The sequence below is a fragment of the Dermacentor andersoni genome, chromosome 5 (genome assembly GCF_023375885.2).
Source record: "Dermacentor andersoni chromosome 5, qqDerAnde1_hic_scaffold, whole genome shotgun sequence".
Classification (NCBI taxonomy): domain Eukaryota; kingdom Metazoa; phylum Arthropoda; class Arachnida; order Ixodida; family Ixodidae; genus Dermacentor; species Dermacentor andersoni.
This window is the reverse complement of record NC_092818.1, coordinates 180,727,107-180,746,591: the sequence shown is the minus strand read 5'-3', so window position 1 is coordinate 180,746,591 and position 19,485 is coordinate 180,727,107. Positions and strand designations below refer to the sequence as shown.

The 19,485-nt window shown below is 48.9% G+C and overlaps 1 protein-coding gene across 2 annotated transcripts in view; it reads right to left on the bottom strand.

Annotated features, from left to right (window-relative positions):
* Sbp2 (SECIS-binding protein 2) overlaps positions 1 to 19,485 on the bottom strand; it is a 97,980-nt gene that overhangs the window by 36,278 nt on the left and 42,217 nt on the right. For both annotated transcript variants that reach the window (XM_050179344.3, XM_050179345.3), the window contains 2 exons: positions 15,555 to 15,621; positions 14,945 to 15,057 (listed from right to left, as the gene is read on the bottom strand). In XM_050179344.3, the coding sequence (XP_050035301.1) occupies positions 14,945 to 15,057; positions 15,555 to 15,621 (180 nt within the window). The remainder of the gene's footprint in view (positions 1 to 14,944; positions 15,058 to 15,554; positions 15,622 to 19,485) is intronic.

Here is a 19,485-nt window from a genome sequence, read left to right as displayed (position 1 = left end):
TACTAGTGACCATATCACTGAATGGAGACTCTCAGCCGCGTTTTGAGTTTTGCCTCCTCTGCACCGGGCCAGCAACTGAGGGTCTGAGAGGCGCTGGTACACAGGCAGGAGTGCTTCAGCAACTTTAGCTGAAAGCTTGTACTTGTGAGCTGGTGCTGGCTGCCCTTCTGCCTCAGCTGACCGGTGGTTGCACCAGCTAAGGGGGCCAGGGGGACACAGCTCATGATGGGGCTCATCATCTGTTGATGTGATGTGGTAGTACGTTGCCATTACTGCCCTTTGCATTTCCTCGACTTCCGAGTGGTTCCGCAGAGCAAGGCCATAGTAGTTCGTCAGTTTTTTGATGAGCTGCTGTGTCAGGCCCCCCTTTCCACCTAGTGGCTCTCCTTTCTTTGCCTTGGCCACCAAAGAGCGAAGTGCAGCCCCCATTCGTTTTTTAACATGATTTATGCAGTCCTCTTTAGATAGCTGCACAAAACCATAAACTTCTTCATCACATAGAGTGCGAAACATGCGGCTGTCCCCGTCACAAACTATGTTTGTGTAACGTAGATCATTTCTGCTCAAGGAGCGCCTGAAGAGCTGTAGTGCAGCCTCAACCTCCATTCTTCCAGAATTCACATCAGTGTTTTTCTGGCACTGGTGTTGCTGCTTCCATTCAGCATAGTTGGGGTCACTTTCTGCTGGCTGTCGGCTGCACCCAAGGCAGAAGTTGGACAGAACTATGCAGTCCAACACAAGCCCTGTATGGAAATCAATTATACAGCCTACGCCGGTATGGGAGCTGTGGCCGCGTGTCAACCATGTGCCATCATACACTACTGTAATGTTCTTTGAAAATGTTGTCTCCATTTCAGTGTACACCTTTTTCACTGCCTCTACAGCATCTGTGAAGATGTTGTGTGCAGCTGCCGCTGCGGCAGGCTTGAAAGTCTTTTTGAGGTGCCCATCATATGTTTTGTGGTGTAACCCACGATGCGAGACATTCATGGTGGCCCAGAAGTCATTAAGAGCAGTTGGTCCTTTCCCAATGCTCTTTATTGCTTGCATAGCTCTGATGTTGACCTCGAAAGCTCTAGAGCCGCTCTTCCTTTGTGAGGACCACTCAGACTGTAGGGTACTACCACAGGAAATGCATGAAAGTACCATCTTCACAGCTAGTCCCAGTTCAGTCTCGCGGTGCACTGCTAGGCCGGGCTGCTGACAAGTTGGGCAAAGCGGGGAACCAATCAGCGAGTTCAAAGCAGCAACTTGAACAAGCATAAACTCCTCTTCTGGAGGTGCGGGAATGGCATTTTCCTGTGAGCCAGTCAGCCCGAACTTGCGCTCCGTTGCTGAAACCGCGCGAAGCGATTCGCGAACTCTCGACGCTTGCAGTTCTGCAGTTTCCGCGGACACAAATCGTGTTTCCAGGTGAGCTTGAATAGTGCGACGTTCACTGGGCGAACAGTCAACACTGCGATGAGCGGCAAGGTCGGCCGCCGGCGCATCCGCGGCAGCGAGCGTGCGCCCGCGTTGCAGCTCCGTCGAAGCGCCGGAACTCGTCGATGGCATGGGACTGCCTTCACTGGCGGTTGTTGGCTGCGGAGACATCTCGGCGTTGAACGACACACCGCGGAAGCGCGTCTCCGATGCTCTGCAGTCGGGCGGCGATGACCGCTGCAAGCTCACTCCGTAATCTGTGCTGGACGAACTTGCGACGGGACGCTCGCGTACGGCGAGACTCACTGGCATGTCGATCGTCACCGGTGAAGTAACACTGCGCCCGCGCTTCGACGGCAAAAGATCATGGTTCGTCTCACTATCGCTGGCTGGTGCTCGACTCGGCGCAAGATCCCGCAGCACGTTGGGCGAGAGATCGCACAGCACGTTGGGCGCGTACTCCGCCGATTCTGAACGGACGCTCGGCTCGGCCGAACCACCTGCTGACAATCGCCGCTTCTTCCTTGCTGTGACGGGCTTGCGTTTCCGCTTCCCGTAGGCATGCTTCGTCCGGTACTTCTTTTCGAACGTGCGCGGATCCATTGCACGTGGCCGACGTCCTCGAAACACAAGAGAAGGAAAGTCCAGAAAGGCTTCCCAGCAGCGGACAAAAGCAGACGCTCCTTGCGCTCCTTGCCTCGGCCGCCATTATGGCGCGGCGTCGACCAATGAGGAGGCGCCTTACAACGAGCCGCGGCGCAGAGCCAATCGGGGCGCGGCAGCCATTGGCTGCTCCGTGCTGCCACTCTCCTGTTTTTCTTTTTTTGTGCGCTTGCTGGCTGGCAGGGAAGGAAGGGAAGGGCTGGGACAAAGAGTCAAAGAGTCGGGCTAGAGTGTACTAGAACATGGAGAGTGTCCGGAACGGCCGCTCTTTCAATGCATTCAAAGTGAAGCCAAACGACCGTAACGCCGCTCGGGGCGCTGCGATCGGTAGCACTCACGCGGCGTGGTGCCGAGGTAGAATGTGTGCTTCCCACGCAAAAGACCTGGGTTCGAATCTCAGCAAGGGGTAGTGTTTTTCTCTTTTTTTTTAATACTTCATGCGTTGATGTTTATATTATCTATACGGTTGCTTAATTCTTGCTTCCGTTGCCATCTAATGCAACAAAGAGCCAACCATAACATGCAGGAATAATAACAAAATAATTTTTTTTTAACGTTGAACGATAATTACTGCAGCGCCACCTCACGGGAATGGACAAAACTATCTCAAATAAAACATAGCCTCCGAGACCCGTACGCATACACAAGCCTGCCGACGCCGGCTGTTCAACGTTAAAAAAATTATTTTGTTATTATTCCTGCATGTTATGGTTGGCTCTTTGTTGCATTAGATGGCAACGGAAGCAAGAATTAAGCAGCCGTATAGATAATATAAACATCAACGCATGAGGTATTAAAAAAAAAAGAGAAAAATACTACGCCTTGCTGAGATTCGAACCCAGGTCTTTTGCGTGGGAAGCAGACATTCTACCTCTGCACCAGGCCGCGTGAGTGCTACCGATCGCAGCGCCCCCAGCGGCGTTACGGTCGTTTGGCTTCACTTTTGGAACCTCGTTCCGGGCACTCTCAAATTCTAGGTCACTCTAGTCGGGCTTTCCAACGATACCAAAATGGCGGCGCTCCGTGGCGGGAAAGCCGAGCAGTCGCGCGTTGAACTTCGCGGCTTTTTCGCGATTTCGGGCGGATTTGTGGACGCCGGCACCGACAAATATATTTATTTTAAGTGCTTAGAGTTTGTTTTTCGGTGAAATATTTCAGTACAAGATAGAAATGATGCTGTATATTCTGAAAAGCGTACTTTTCAAAAATCGATTTTTTTCGCGAAAATCGCGATCTGATCCCCGCTTCCCCCCTTAAAGGGCCCCTCACCAGGTCTGGCCATTTTGAGCTGACAAGCACAGTACACACAATGAGCACTCACGATCATGTCTGCTAAGAATTAAGTCGCTACGCACCGCAAAAACAGCCAAAATTTCAAACTAAATGTGCTAAATGTGTAACAAGCGTGTGACGCCCCCTCGGGCATAATCTTCGTTGGCCTGCCAGGCTCAGTGGCCTGCAAGGCTCAGTAGGCAACATTGGTCACCGCGCCTCAATAAACACCGACGAGCACAGCTGCTCGACGGTGAGTCATCGTTCGTCACCACCACGCTGTGGAGCGCCCGTCTAGCGGAAGGTGCCTCAAGCCCTCCCTCGTTCACAAACCAGGGCGGATCATGACAAAACGCTGTTCGCACTTCTTGCGGGCGCCGCGCTTTAAGCCGAAGGGATGACGCATATGTGTTAGTGCACCTACGTACATGTGTCTTTGCTGTGATGTCGCTCTTAGCGACTCATGACATTGAGAATTATTCAAGGCGACATCTGTTATTTGTATAATCGGTTGGTTCAATGCACAAATTAGTTTAGTGAAATAATAAAACACACAAACCGAGTGTCTGCATCTTATTGTTTTCCTTCGCACCGCAGCAAGAGATGTACTTCAGTTTCGCCTGCTTGTTCCCACGTCGCGCAGTCGCGCATTCTGAGAGCAAAACTATGTCATTTTCTACCGTGTTCCAGCGGGCGATCATGCTCTGTGATCTGCTTGCGTCTGCCTCAGTATCCATGTAGCACTGACTTACACCACTAGTCAGGTGTTCTCGTGCACAGCGCAAAAAATTGTGCACTTCGCACGAGACAAACACAAAAGCTTGTGCATGCGACCGTCAGCATAAGTGTGCCGCACAGCAAAAAAGGGAGCGAGGCCTGTGACGTATGCTTCAAGCAATCCTCTAGTTCTGGTATCGGATAACACAGGGAATTGATTTCGCTTGCAGAGGTTAGACGGAGCAAGGGGAGAGAGGGTCTTTGTCGGCGGTGATGCTCGCCTCCCGAAATCATGGGTTCGCAGCACTGAAATATTTCTATCCTGGCTATTAATGAACCAATTTGAAGAACTCTTGCTGTAGAATGCTCTCAAGAGGGCACATAACTTCCAGCGTATAACCAAAATCTGCCATGTGGCCTGGTGAGGGGCCCTTTAAGGCAAGGTTTTCGTCATTCAAAAGTTCCATTACCTCCTAGGGAACCCCAACCCTACATGTTGATCACGATTTGTGCTTGTGGATTGCATATCACATGATCATGCGTCACCCATTTCAACAGCACACCCTCAGTCTATGCAAAGCGCTTTGCAGAACGGCAGAGAGCCAAATCATCACGGATATTCGTGTTGGTCACATCTGCTCTGTCGCCATTGCCCATGCAAGGGCTGCTCCGTCCGTGCTGTCATCCTCTGTAGTGTGAATGTTAGGGGCCAGGTGAACCAATTCATGTTACATAATCGATTTGTCCGTGGTCACGTCTGTCATGTGAATCCAGCTTTATCAGCATCACTGAAGAGAGGGGGAACAGAGCCGCTGGCAGAGAATACAATGCAGATAAGTTGTGCGTCTGCAAATGGAGACTGTTTTTTCAAGGACTTGAGCGTTAGTATGAAATTGTTTGCACAGGTTATACTTGGGCATATTTTTTTCTGGCTGTTGTAATTGGGGGTGTGGGTTATATGCAGTGATGGGTAATATGCACAAAATTATAGCAATGTATTATCGGATACGACAAAGAAAATTAAAATCCAGCTGGCCCCACTATACATCAACAGGCTTTATATGGCTATAAAAACTGAAAATCAGATTCGATGCAACCCTGGTTACAGCAAAGCAAAAGATTGTTCACTCAAAGCTCAAAATATGCATTGTGGTCAGAAAAATGTCCAATCCTCAGCATGGTTAGCTTGCCCCCAATGGCAGTTTTCCACAAGTTTAAACAGTCTGACACACAAAAAGGCAAATGTACTTGTGCAATTAGGCCAGCAGTCTGGCATGGCTTGGCTGAGCAGTAGGCAGCCACCCAGCCAACCAATCCCATGCGATCAATTGATACATTGCCATCATTGCACTATGATGCATGGCTAGCATTGGCGGCAATGCGAAAAGAGACGTCTCACGTGCCTTACCGCTTGCCCAAGATTGCCCATAGATGGCTTGCTCTGCCGATATATTGCCGCGACTTCGTCACATTCAAGTTGCGCGCCCTTCGTATTGGACACGGTGCACGCCGTGGTGTTGTTCAGCAACAGATCTTCGTGGCACGGGTAGCCGGTTGGACCCGACTCTCATGCGCCACGCGCACTAGGTATCACGAGGGAAGAAACAAGACGCCGGTTCGAGGTCAGTTTTAGAGTGCGACTGCCAGGGATTTCTTCACGACCGCAGTGACTTTTAGTTGCGGGCACAGGTTCGCCCTTAATAAATTTCGTTTTCTTAACCTGTGGTCCTCAACATTGTTACATTTCTGGTGGAGGCGCGGGGTATGAGCCGAAGCCCCACGAACGAAAGTCAGCATAGCCCCGACCACCAGCGAGTCCATCCCGTGGAACTGACACCTGTGCACCAGCGGACCAGCTGCCATCTTCGAGGTGACTCGCCCGAATTCGGTCCTCTTCTCTTCACGCCAAGAGAAACTCAGACAACGGACGCTGCCACAATGACTAGCCAGGTAACACCGGCACAGCTGGTCATAAGCCAACCTCGCAAGCCGCCAACATTCCACGGCGACTCGTTCGAAGAGGTGGAAGACTGGTTGGAACTGTTCGAGAGAGTGGCGAGCTTTAATGAATGGAATGAGACACAGAAGCTCCGTAACGTATATTTCACTTTGGAGGACTTCGCAAAAACGTGCTATGAAAACCACGAGCCCTCTTTGTCCTCTTGGGAGGAATTTCGACGACAACTGCTAGCAACATACTCCAGCACGGATCGTAAAGAAAAGGCGGAAATTGCACTTCAAGCTAGGAACCAGCTCACAAACGAGAACGTGGCGATGTACATAGAGGACATGTACCGCTTGTTCAAGCATGCTGATCCGAACGTGAGTGAAGATAAGAAGCTGCGCCATCTCGCGCGTGGAGTAAAGCAGGAAATTTTCGCAGTTCTCATCCGTAACCCACCGCACATGGTCGGCGAGTTCAGATACAAAGCAACGGCCATCGAAAAGACACTGGAACAGCGGGCTCAGCAATACAACTGTGAGGCACGCTGTGCACCTGCCCATGTCTTCTCTGGAGGTGTGCCGAACGACCTTGAAGCCCTGTGGGAGCTCATCCAGTCAGTAATCAGGGAAGAGATCAACAAGCACCTCAGACTCCAAGTGCAGCGTTGCGGCACACGCCAACGTACGCCGACGTACTCAGGCCACCCGTGGTACACAGTAGTGGAGCAGTTGCGACGACCGTTCCCTACCCGACGACAGTACGCAGTGCACCTCGTCTGCTGGAACCACCGGCTACCTATCCGCCTCCAGCACCTAGTGCACCTCGTTTTGTGGAACAAAGGTCCCGGAAAAGTGACGTCTGGCGTGACCATGAGCGCAGGCCTCTGTGTTTTCACTGCGGAGAAGTGGGTCACCTGTATAGGTTCTGCCCACACCGTCAAGCTGGATTAAGGGGTTTTTCCTTAAGTGCACCATGCCCCCGAAACGGTGAATGGCCAGCAGAGGTCGAAGAATACTTGTCCACGCGCCAAAGACTCATTACCCCTCGCCAACAACAACCACGGTCACAGTGGACTACCATTCGCCTAGCCCACACGTCTCCAAGATTACCTAGGTATCGTTCACCAAGCCCACACCAGGAAAACTGGAGCAAGCGACCTGTGGAGGTGAGGCCGCTGATAGCCACAGTTACGAAGATCCTCCAACACGGTACCAATGCGATGACGAGATAATTTCTGTAAACAGGTGCAGGAACGAAACGATTACATCAGATTTGCGGTTGATAATAGACAGATGCGAACTGAATGCCTTAGTTGACACCGGCGCTAATTATTCGTTATTAAGCTTTAAGGTGGCGAAGCACCTGAAAAAAGTTGTGACACAGTGGACTGGACCGCAGATACACACGGCAGGCAGTCATTTATTACGCCCCTTGGCCGATGCACCGCAAGACTTACGATAAAAGGCTTCACTTACGTTTCCGACCTTATTGTACTGTCAGAATGTTCCCGGGAACTTATATTGGGAATGGATTTTCTACAAGCTAACGGCGCTATAATTAACCTATGTAGGTCCAGTGTGTCTTTCTCAACAAAACAAGCTATACCTGTGGAAGAATCGGAGGAGCGACACTGCACACTGCGCGTCGTTGATGATGATGTAACTGTGCCGCCACGCTGCAGTCTAATGGTTCTTGTGGAGAATGAAACATTTTACGACCGCAAAGGCATAGCGGATGGAAACATAGAGCTCCTTTTCAACAAAGGTATTTGCATGGCTCGGGGTCTTGTTCACTTAAGCAATGGCCGTGCAAATGTCGCACTTACGAATTTCGGAAATGAATTCAAACACATCGCACAAGGAACAGCTATTGCCTATTTCCACGAGTTCTGTGTAGCGACCGAATTTTGCAGCCTAACAACAACGTCAACTGCTCTGCCACGAACCTGCAGTGTCAACAGATCAATTACCGTTAAGCCGAGACTCCTGGAATCCCCCCCCAAAAAACAAATATAGTATGCCCTGATAAAGGATTTTCCTGACTGCTTCTCCACTTCCTCGAAGGTACGGTGCATGTCTGTTGCAAAGCACAGAATCATAACAGGGGACGCCACAAGACCGGTATGCCAGCACCCATATCGAGTTTCACCAAAAGAAGGGGAGCTCATCAAGGAAGTAGAGGAGATGCTTTCAGATGACGTTACTCACCCTTCCAGCAGTCCATGGGCGTCTCTCGTAGTGCTCGTTAAGAAAAAAAAATAACACTCCGATTCTGCGTCGACTACCGTAAATTGAACAGCGTAGCTAAGTGGGATGTATACCCCCTTCCACGTATCGACGGTATGTTAGATCGGCTCCTATGTGCAAAGTTTTTCTCCTCCCTGGATCTCAAGAGTGGATACCGTATTTACTCGCATAATGATCGCACTCGCATAATGATTGCACCCCTGAATTTTGTCGTCAAAATTCGATTTTTTTTATTTCCCGCGTAATGATCGCACCCCGAACTTGCCGCAGCGATATGTCATGTGCCAAGTCTAGCTAATAATGATCGCGCTTACCATCTGTTGAATGCTACATGAACGACTATTCAAGACGAACCAAGCGGTCTGCACGCACCAAACACTCTTAAGTAGATGCCTCATTTCATTACTTTCATCACTTTCATGACAAAAAGAGATACAACCAAACTTTCCTTTATTATGTGTAGGGTTTATAATGGTTGTGGTAGACAACAACAAAAAAAGGCGCCTTTCGATTCTTCTCATCTGCACTCGTGGGCAAGCAACAAATCGCGAGCGGCAACGATAGTAGCCACGTTTACACTGATACGTTAAAAGTGTACCTTATTCATACGCCAACGCTTGTAACACAGCTAAGATATTCACCCACCCTTAGCGCAAACGTGCCGTATTAGGATAGTAGTGAAGACAGATGCCGCAGTTTCCGCAGCATGCCCGCCATGTGTTTCTATGTCACTGGCAGCTAAGCGCGCCCATCTGTTTCTGCCCCGTCAGAGTGGACATGGTTACGTTATTGCCGCAAACTTGCCGATGTTAACGATATTATTCATTACTGATGCGGAAAAAACTGTTTCAATGCATGTACTGTACTCACGAGAAGAAAAAAAAATCGTGTTCGGCGCGTTCGGCTTGCTCCGCCGGCCGCCATTTTTGTTTTGGTGTCCCACACCCACATCCCGCAGCAAACGGGGGACGAAAAAATTTTTTTTTTTCGCGGGAAATTTAGCCCGCGTAATGATCGCACCCCTGAATTTGCGTCAATTTTTTCTGACAAAAAGGTGCGATCATTATGAGAGTAAATACGGTATTAACAAATAGAGGTGGATGAGCGGGACTGTGAAAAGACAGCATTTGTAACCCCTGATGGCCTCTACGAATTTAAAGCGCTTCCATTCAGCCTCTGTTCAGCGCCTGCAACGTTCCAGTGAATGATGGACACTGTGCTCGCAGGATTGAAGTGGCAGTCGTGCTTAGTGTATTTGGATGATGTGGTCGTATTTTCCGTAACATTTGACCAAAATATAGAGCGCCTACGACTAGTGTTAGAAGCTATTTGCACAGCAGACTTGACAATGAAGCCGGAAAAATGTCAATTCGGCTTCGATGAAATTCGGTTTCTCAGACACGTCATAAGTGCTGAAGGCGTTCGGCCAGATCCTGAAAAGACAGCAGCTGTTACAAGTTTCCCGACACCCACAAACAAAGATCAGTACAACGTTTTTTCGGTTTATGCGCATACTACAAAAGATCTGTGGAAAACTTTTCAAAGATTGCTGAGCCCCTAACAATTGCTGAGAGATTGCTGAGCCCCTTACTTCTGCGAGGAAGTGTCCTCTACGAGAGAAACTTCGAGAACAGCGAGACAAACTTCTTACTTGTCGCACCACAGGTACATATGCGAGAAGAAATTTTGCATGCATGTCACGATGAACTGCCATCTGGACACATGGGCTTGAGCCACACATTCGCCAGGATTCGTCTGAAATACTACTGGCCCAAGTTATTAGCATCAGTGTAGCACCATGTCAAGACTTATCGCGAGTGCCAAAGGCGCAAGACTATCCGCAACACCGGCAGGCCTCCTCCAGCCAATAGAGCCACCAAAAGCCCCATTCCAACAAGTCGGTATGGACCTCCTTGGACCCTTCCCAACATCTTTAGGCAAAAAGTGGATAGTTGTGGCCATGGACTATCTGACCCATTACGCAGAAACTGATTCCCTGTACAATGCAACGGTTGTCGAAGCTGCAAAATTCTTTGTCAACAATATCGTGCTCAGGCATGGCGTTCCCACAGTTGTTATTACCGATCGTGGTGAAACCTGATGAAATGCTTGTTGCAAATGGCACATACTGATCATAGGAGAACTACGGCGTACCACCCTCACACAAACGGTTTAACTGAAAGCCTCAACAGAACACTGGCTGATGTGCTTTTGATGTATGTCGACGTTGAACATAGGCTGTGGGACGAAATTTTGCCGTAAATCACCTTCGCATATAATATGGCCGTTCAAGAAACAACACGAGTCACCCCGTTTGAACTTGTATTCGGCCGAGCAATAACCACAACTTTGAATGCTATTTTACCGTTAGATGAAAGCAATAAACCATCTGACCTAGATGATTTCTTGCAAAGAGCCGAGGAGGCACAACAGATGGCAAGGTACCGAATACACCGCCAACAACGCATCGACTCCAGCTGGTACAACCAGCGCCGTAGTGAAGCTCATTACCAGTCCGGTGACAAGGTGTGCGTATGGACCCCAGTGAGACACCGTAGACTGTTTGAAAAGCTTCTCTGCCGATACTTCAGCCCTTACAAAATACTTTGTCATATAAGCGAAGTCACTTATGAAGTGAAATCCGCTGGACACGCGAGCACAAGATGGCGCAACTCCACGGAAGTTGTGCATGTTGTCTGCATGAAACCCTAGCACGAGAGGTCATGAAAAAATAAAAAAAAGCCCACAGGAACCCCTACTTCCTCTCACGCATCGGGCTGATGCGGTAAGGAGGGGGATAATGCCGCGACAACTTGGTCACATTCGAGTTGCGCGCCCTTCGTATTGGACACTGTGCACGCCGTACCGTGGTGTTGTTCAGCAACACGCAGCGATCTTCGTGGCACAGGTAGCCGGTTGGACCCGGCTCGCATGTGCCCCGCACACGAGGTACCACGGGGGAAGAAAGAAGAAGACAGTTCGAGGCCAGTTTTAGAGTGCAACTGCCAGGGATTTCTTCAAGACCGCAGTGACATTTAGTTGCGGGCACAGGTTTGTTCTTCTTCTTCATCAATACTGTGGTGTAACTAATATCTTCATTAACGAGGTTCGGCTGCACTAGTAAATGGGAAAGCGGCAGTTAAAGAGGCTGATACACATTATGAACATAGCAAGAAAATGTGGCCAATCTGTTAATGACGCTCCTGTGAACATGTGAGCCTTTCAGACAGCAGTGCATGCAGCAAGAAATTCATAATCTCGTGTCGAAGACAGCAAAAAATAGCTTGCTCTCACTTCCGCAATGCCATCATGCAGCATCGTCGCAAGCACCTGGACCCACTAACGCTATTGGCTGATTTAGTGACCACAAGAGCTTCTTGGCGCAGTAAAACCTCAAACCGTACCTGCTTAAACAGTAGTTTCGTTTTAAAAGTAGTAAAGCCAAATCTCCTACTCAGCGACCAATGAACACAATGCGTTTTGTAGCCGTATAAACTGTACCAGCTTATTGCGTATGTATCAGTTAAAACATAGCGTTTTCACTTTTCGTCACGCAATCACAGTGGTGCGTCGTCCCCTTAGGGCGGCCGGAGAACAACAAGCCTCAAAGATCAGAATGGCCTCCAAGGGCCCTGTGTGTTTGCTCATGAAGCCATATCAACATCATTTTAGCTCCGTGCCAGAGAGCGTTGTGGCGTCGTGCAAGCTTGAACTCGCGTCAAGCCAAAGCTTGGATAAAAAACACATGGTGCTCAGCATAGAAGAAAAATTGAACGTCGTTCATGCTATCGAACATGGCACGAAGAAGTCTGCGCTGACACGCGAGAGGGATATACCGTTGACTATGGTGCGAGGCATTTGGAATGCAAAGAAGTTGCTCGGCAGCATTGCTGCGACCACGAAAAGATGCCAGCTACAAGGTTCGACTTTTCGCCATCCTTGCATCTCTTGTTGCCAAAGTGCGACAGCACGGGCGATTCAGACCCGACATTGGCATAAGCTGTGCGTTACATCAGCCTCATGAATGCAATCGTCGCGACAAGAACAGCACTCCGTAATGAAAAAGGTGCCCCACAACGCCTGCAGTGCTACAGCACCCGTACACAGCGAATGTGCAACGCCAACAAGGAATCTGCCATGCGAGTGTTTGCTGAGAAGAGGGGCATGGCTGAAAAGGTGGCTCGCAGCTTCAGTCAGTTTGAGACCGATGTCGTCGCTGCTAGGCCGCCGCGTCGTCAAATGAAAATAATATCGGTGTCACACGTACCCTTCTGATCGCGATTGAGACCGATCTGGATCAAAATTCTTGACTGCGATTGGCTCTCTCACGGATTTCGTGCAAAGGAGCCAATCACGACCGAGAAATTCAATCAGGAGTGGGCTTGATCGTGATCAAAAGTCCGTCGTGTGACACCTGTATAACAGACTTTTGTTGCACAACATGAATAAATAATGCATGTTTTTACCCTTTCATTGCACACTCTCCGAGTTCCACTTTCCACAGGTAAGTGGACGATCTCATGCTATTTCGTACTACCGTTTAGTACATACTTCTTCCAAGCTCCGGCCAACTATGGTTTAACGAGGTTTCATTGTAATACAGACCGTATTTACTCGCGTAATGAACGTAGCCCCCACTTTTCCAATTAGGAAGCGTGTTTTCCTTTTTTTTTTCTCGCATAAGATTGGACGTCTGATATGGTGTCCGGCGGGTGCGATTGTGTCTGACGCCAAATCGTTCCGGGTCTCCTACTTTTATTGCGATAGCAATTATATGGATGCTCCAGGCCCATTTTTGTCGTCATCGTTACCGCACGCCACATGGTGTTGGTGTCAGTGAAAGTGGATGAGGGAAGCTGACGATCGCGGCTCAATCTCGCATGCCGTCTTTCGTCGCGCAAAAGGCCCCGGTGGGTGGGGGGGTTGTACTCTGGAACCAACTGCGTATTACACAATCGCGCATGAGGGGTGCTGACAATTGTGGCTCAATCTCCCACGTATAAGGGAGGAAAGTGGGAAGGAAACACGCCGCCTTCCATCACATGCGTGCCGCCGGAGGGGAGGGAGGTGTGGGGGGCGCGGCGTTTTACTTCGGCAGCAACTGCGTATTGCGTGACTGCAGCACGCCCCATCTTCAAAAAGATCTGTGCTGGGGGCTAGGTCGATGGCAGCTCGTACTTTTGTGCGTGCTGCGTTCTCACCGCTCAGTTTGCGCTCAAGCGAATGTTTGCAAGTTCATACGGTTGATAAAACTACTATCCTTACTTCCTGTAGTTGTCTAAACATTTGCTATTGCAATCGATGGTTCGCATTTCTGGTGAAACTGACTTTTTTTTAAAGGTGGCCATGGAAAAAAAAAAGCTCATAATTTTACCCTGCATAATAAACGCATCCCCCAACATTGTGCATATTTTTCGGGGGGGAAAAAGCGCATTCAGTATGCGAGTAAAAACGGTAATTGTAAATATTTAGTTAAATGAAATATTCTATCCAAAAAAGACAGAAAAGCTCCGTCATCTTTGCACTGCTGGTCTAAACATGACAGTTGCGTGATGCCTCATCTGCTGCGTGCGGCCTCCAAGATGAAAAACATAGCATAGAAACTATGGCCACCACGAGCCATCTTGCATTCAACCTTTAAACGGGGCCAGTGGGGCATTGCTTCCTTGTGCCCCCTTACCACCTCCCCTGTGTAGCTTCCAGCACGCTAGTGGAAATGAAAGGAGAGAGAAAGCCATTAATTGGTCCGGTAACTATGTTTAACTTCACTTGTGCTTGAAGGATTCGAAAGAATTTTGCAGCGGGAAAAAAAGTTTCAGGGCCCTTTCAAATCCTGTCTGTCCTGCTGCTCTAGAGCCATTTTGTGAGAAGCCCACCTTGGAAAACTACTGCAAGTGTCCCGTGGAAAGGAAAAATAAAGGTATGATAAGCAGGTCACTGCTACCCATATTGCACTTCCCATTCATATTAGGTCCTTTTAAAGATTTCTTGGAAATTCCCAGAAAAACAGCACTGCAAAAGGACCAGTTAAAGACAAAACAACCTTGAAGGCACTTCCTACAGCACCCAAATCAAAGTGTTCCTTGCATTTCCAGAAAAGAGTTTTCAGGGTTTTAAGGCACTAAAAAGCACGAGCGAATATTTTATCATGCAAACTGCAAGATTTCGAACAAGGCTACATCAGTGGTGCTATACAACTAGAGGAGGTCTGGTCGCTCTCCCCCGTTTGATGAAGATCACAACTGGGTTGCAGGAAATACTACTCTAAACAAAACATCACAGTATGAATAGAACGAAAGCATTTCAAAACCTCACGTGGTAGCGTTCAAGCAACGTTAAGCACAGTCACACAAGAATATTTTGTCTCAACGCTGACTGCTTACACAGTTGCTAAGACAGATGTGCATCAGTTTCAGCACTGGTTAATGACGACGCACAGTTCTTACTGCCAATTGACCCAGACCCAGCTTCCCATTTAATTCCCACTGCTCAAATATAGCGACATAATCTGAAAGACCTAGTTGGTAGCATTACAACTGCATTTCCCCTGATAGACAGAAACACAGGTCACCGAATAGGCAGAAACACAGTGACCTGTATTTTTATCTTAAATTTAAAAGAATATCTAGCACTTATTGTTACTTTGTTTCTATGCAAATGAGACAAAGCACACACGAACCTGCTTGGGCACCATGATATCTGCAATGGCCATGCTTATGGCTGTCTTGTGCTTGGGCCCACTGCTGCCCCCATTGGTCGAAGTGAGGGGCTTCATAGGCCCGTGCTTGCTCCCTGCATGCCCCCAAACACATGCAGTGTCAGTGAGAATTGTGTGGACAATCATGCTTAATACAGTGACCTGCATTCTTTTTCTTTTTAAAAACGTTGGAAGAAGACTGAGCAAAGATCAAGCAACACATGGGCTATGATGGATGCTGTAGTGGGGACTCCGGTTTAGTTTCAACCTGTGGGTCTTAGCATGACGGTGACGCATTGCCTTCAGTCAGATTACAAAAGCTTGTTCGAAGAGTGAGTTATAACATGCACCTATGCCTACGCACAGAAGTGCAATGAAAATGCAGCCGCCATGGCAAGAAATTAACTGACAGCCTCGTGTTCAGCAGAAAAATGCTGTAGAAACAGGACCACTGTAATGTGCCAAGTATTTGCTTTAAGGAGAACTAACAAGCATGCAAAAGCAGTGAACACACTAGCCAAAAGTGCTGAATATTCTGCAACATGTGTGACCAACCAGCTCAAGCTAAACTGCCTCAAAGGTCGATGCTTACCTTTCTCTCTGAGAGGTGGCTGTGGATGCTGCTTTGGAATATTGTCTCCCTGTTTAACCATGGCATCCTGAACAGAAAACAAGCAAAAGAAAAGGAGAAGCCCAAATGAAACAGTTGTGATAGGTTCCTCACAGAGCAGTTTCTGAAATGCTTTGTGTCAAACCTAAGAGAACCATACAAGGCAGACCTCACTCCCATGCAACTTTTGTTCACAAAAATGTCAATTAAATTAACGCTCCAGCAAATGAGAAACCCATGATTACATGTTTCAGTGCAACCTTACCACAGGAAAAAACCTCTCTGAATACAGACACCAGCACAAGGATCGGGGGGGCTTCAGCAACATTATAGGCATGTACACTTGTGCTAATTCGACCGCCACCGATGAAATTGGTCAATTATCTGGCCAGTGAAATAAAACAATAGGCAGAATAAATGCTGAAACGCAACATTGCATCATTTAGCAGCATTTTCACAATACCAAAACATCCCAAAATCTAACGTGCACCCCGTTTTTACAGGTCAAAAGTAGAAAACTAATGCAGAAACAACATGAGAGATTCTAAAGAAAGCAGAAATCTTAGGCATTTCATTTTCTAGCAAAAAAAAAAATGCAGCATGCCTCCAATTCTGGCAATAAGGAAAGGATGAAATCAGTGAACCTTGCCTTCACAGAATGGAAATTTGTTAATGTTTGTTATCACTTATCACCACAACACTTTACAGTACAGCTGTCTGGCAACTATAACATGTCCTTCATACAGTCTGTTGCACGTTTGATGCAGTGCAGTCCACTTATAAAGATACCACATATAACGATATATCGGTTATAACGATGGGTCGACATGAGAGTGTCATTTTATGCATTAGGTCTATACGGAAAAAAACCCATTTATAATGATAGGTTATTCACGGCATATCGGATATAACGATCAAAATTTTGCCGTCTGTTTTCCGTGCCAAATAATTGGAACATTTGCGTTGCTTAGTTCCCTGAAACGAACGATGTCGAGACGAGGCGATGTTTACCTCCGTAAGTTCGTATCTGCTGTCCCTACCGCGCAGCGCGTCCCGCCTTGCCCGAGCACCGGAGAGTAGCCGAGTAGGCACAGTGCGCCACAAGATGGCACTAGCTGCTTCATGTGCGTTGGCCACAGTTGCTCCGAAAGAGAGGGAAAGAAAAAAAAAGGTGACATGCAAAGCGGCGCGGCGGAGCCCGTCCCGCACTCAGTCTCCCTCTCTCTTGCGATAGCAGGCTGACGCCACCGCAGGAGCGTTGTTACGTTTCGCCTACGACGCGCGGTATAGCCGCCGTGGATGCAACGGACGCCGGGGCTTCGTTCAAAGCGGCGGACATTTTGGCCCATTCAGCGCTACCGCAACGCCTCCCCGCCAAGCGCGTCCAGGCATGTTTCAATGCCACGTGTCTTCGTGTGCGCGTGTGTGTGTGTGCATGTTGGTGCCCACGCTTGTCAAAGCGCGGCAGCCGGGGAGAGGAGCTCCCCCAACTGTGAAGCGAGGAGGTCTGACCGGCGCCGGCCCAGCGGATGCGTCACCTACTCGTCCCAACGTGCCCGAGCGGCGCCGTCACGTGCGCCTCTATCGAGGCGTTCCTTCTTGCCCTCAACTCCGAGAGTATAAAAGCAGCTGCCCCCGGACGCCAAGAGAGAGGGCTCCGATTTCTTCCGTCGAGTAACGTGCTCTCCCGTCTCTCCACTTCGGTCGACCTGACCGGCCGCTCTTTTGCGATGCTAGAATAAACAAGTTGTTCTGTTAGCAGTCGACTCATGCTTTGCCAGGACCTTCGGATGCTTCCAGTTGTGCCCCAGGCCGCCAGGCCAACGCTACCCTTGGGGCTTGCGACCCATTTGCAACAACTCGTGCCAGCGGTGCGATTGCAACAGCGTGCAACCAACGGTACAACCCCGTTCGAAGATGGCGCCGACAAAGTGCAAAGCTGTGTCGCTTGACGCGAAGATGGATATTTTGCAGGACTCTACGACGCGGCTTCAAGGTGAGCGCCCTCGTGAAGAAGTATGAGCTCGCCCAGTCAACAATATTAACCATCTTGAAAACCGGGAGCACCGTGATTGTGAAGGCAGGAGCTATCAGCGGCTATGCCGATCAGCGGAAAAGGGTTAGAGACCCCTTGTACGCCAATGTTGAAGAGGCGCTTTACCAGTGGTTCATCACAACCCGCGCGCATAATGTGCCTATTAGTGGGCCAATACTTGCCACCAAAGCGAAAAACTTCGTTCTTCTTCTGGCATGCCCAAATTTTGAGCCTGGGGGAGGCTGGATTCAGCGCTTTAAAGAGCGGCACGGAATCGTTTACAAAAACATGCTAGGGGAAGCGGCGTCTTTGGACACGCAGGCAAAGCAGCAGTGGCTGCAGACAAAGCTGCCCGGCGTGCTGGAGCGCTACGCAGAGAAGGACATATATAATTGTGACGAAACTGCTCTGCTTTTTCAAATGTTGCCGTCGAAGACTCGCGCTCTTAAAGGAGATCGATGCCTCGGCGGGAAGCACTCGAAACTTGGGGTGACCGTGTTGCTGTGCGTTAGCATGGACGGGAGCCATCGTCTCAAGCCTTTCATGATCAGGCGATCAAAGAAGCCAACATGCTTTAAGAATCAGCACATCCGGTCTGCTATCACAGCAACAAGAAGGTGTGGATGACCCACGACCTGTTTGAAGAATGGCTGCTCGAGTTCGACAGTATAATTGAAGGCCAAGGAAGAAAAGTAGTGTTGCTACTTGACAACTGTAGTGCACACAGCGATAAACCGAAGCTAACATCTGTCGAATTGATGTTTCTCTCTCCGAATACTACGGCAGGCCTGCAGCCATTGGACGCTGGCGTGATCGCCAACTTATTATCGGCGGCGCATGCTGGAGTGGCTGATTTTAGCCATTGACCGTGCAGCTCCTGGCACGTCGAGTCATGCAGACGGGCCTCCTGACCTGAAGATCAGCCTTTTGAAAGCCGTGTGCTTCATTTATGGTGTATGGTATGAAGTAAAGCAGTCAACCATATACAATTGCTTCAAAAAGGCGGGCTTTGTGCGTCAGGACGAACTTCCCCAACCCACTGAGACCAACACAGTGGAAGCCGCTGACATAACCGAGCTCTGGGAGCTCATTCCTACTGGAGACACAGGTGGTGCGTCGATGGAGGAGTTCTTGACTTCAGACAGTGCTGCCTCGTTCTGCGATGAGGTCACCGACAAGGCGATCGCCGAAGATGTGCTGTCTCGACAGACGACAAAGTTGTGCGATGGTGGCGACGGCAGCAGCGACAGTGACAACGAGATTGACAGTGGCTCCTTGACCCCGACCTCGATGTCCATGCAATGTGCACTGTCGTCGATCGACTCCTTAATTGATTTTATGCATGCTAAAAGATTGCCACCAGTGTTTGCGCAGCAGCTGGAATCCATGCACACCGCGGTTGTGAAGCTGAAGCTGCCGCAAAAGCAAGGGCAGATTTCGGACTATTTCGGCGCGCCTAACCCTTGACACGGTCATTGGTGCTAGAAATAAAGTTTGTTTTTCATAGCCTACTTTCTACATCATCTATTCTTTAGAGCAAGTAGCGACTTCGAGTTCGTAGCTGCAAAGGTATGTTCCGCATTTAAATTTTTTTTTGATAACTGCAGTCCAGATATAGCGATAATCGGTTATAACGATCATATTTTTCGTCTTTCTCGATATCGTTAGAAGTGGACTGCACTGTATTCCAGATTTGTCAAACGACGCTGCAACAATCACATATTGGATAATGCCCAATGCCTAGACTAACCACTTCGTTAGGTCATCCTGCAACCTATACCATTATCAGGGAAGCCAGAAACATGTCACGTGATTTGTTGCGGCTAGCTTAGCGTGCAGAATAACTTGTCTTTTAAATGAGCACTTGCACTGAAAAGA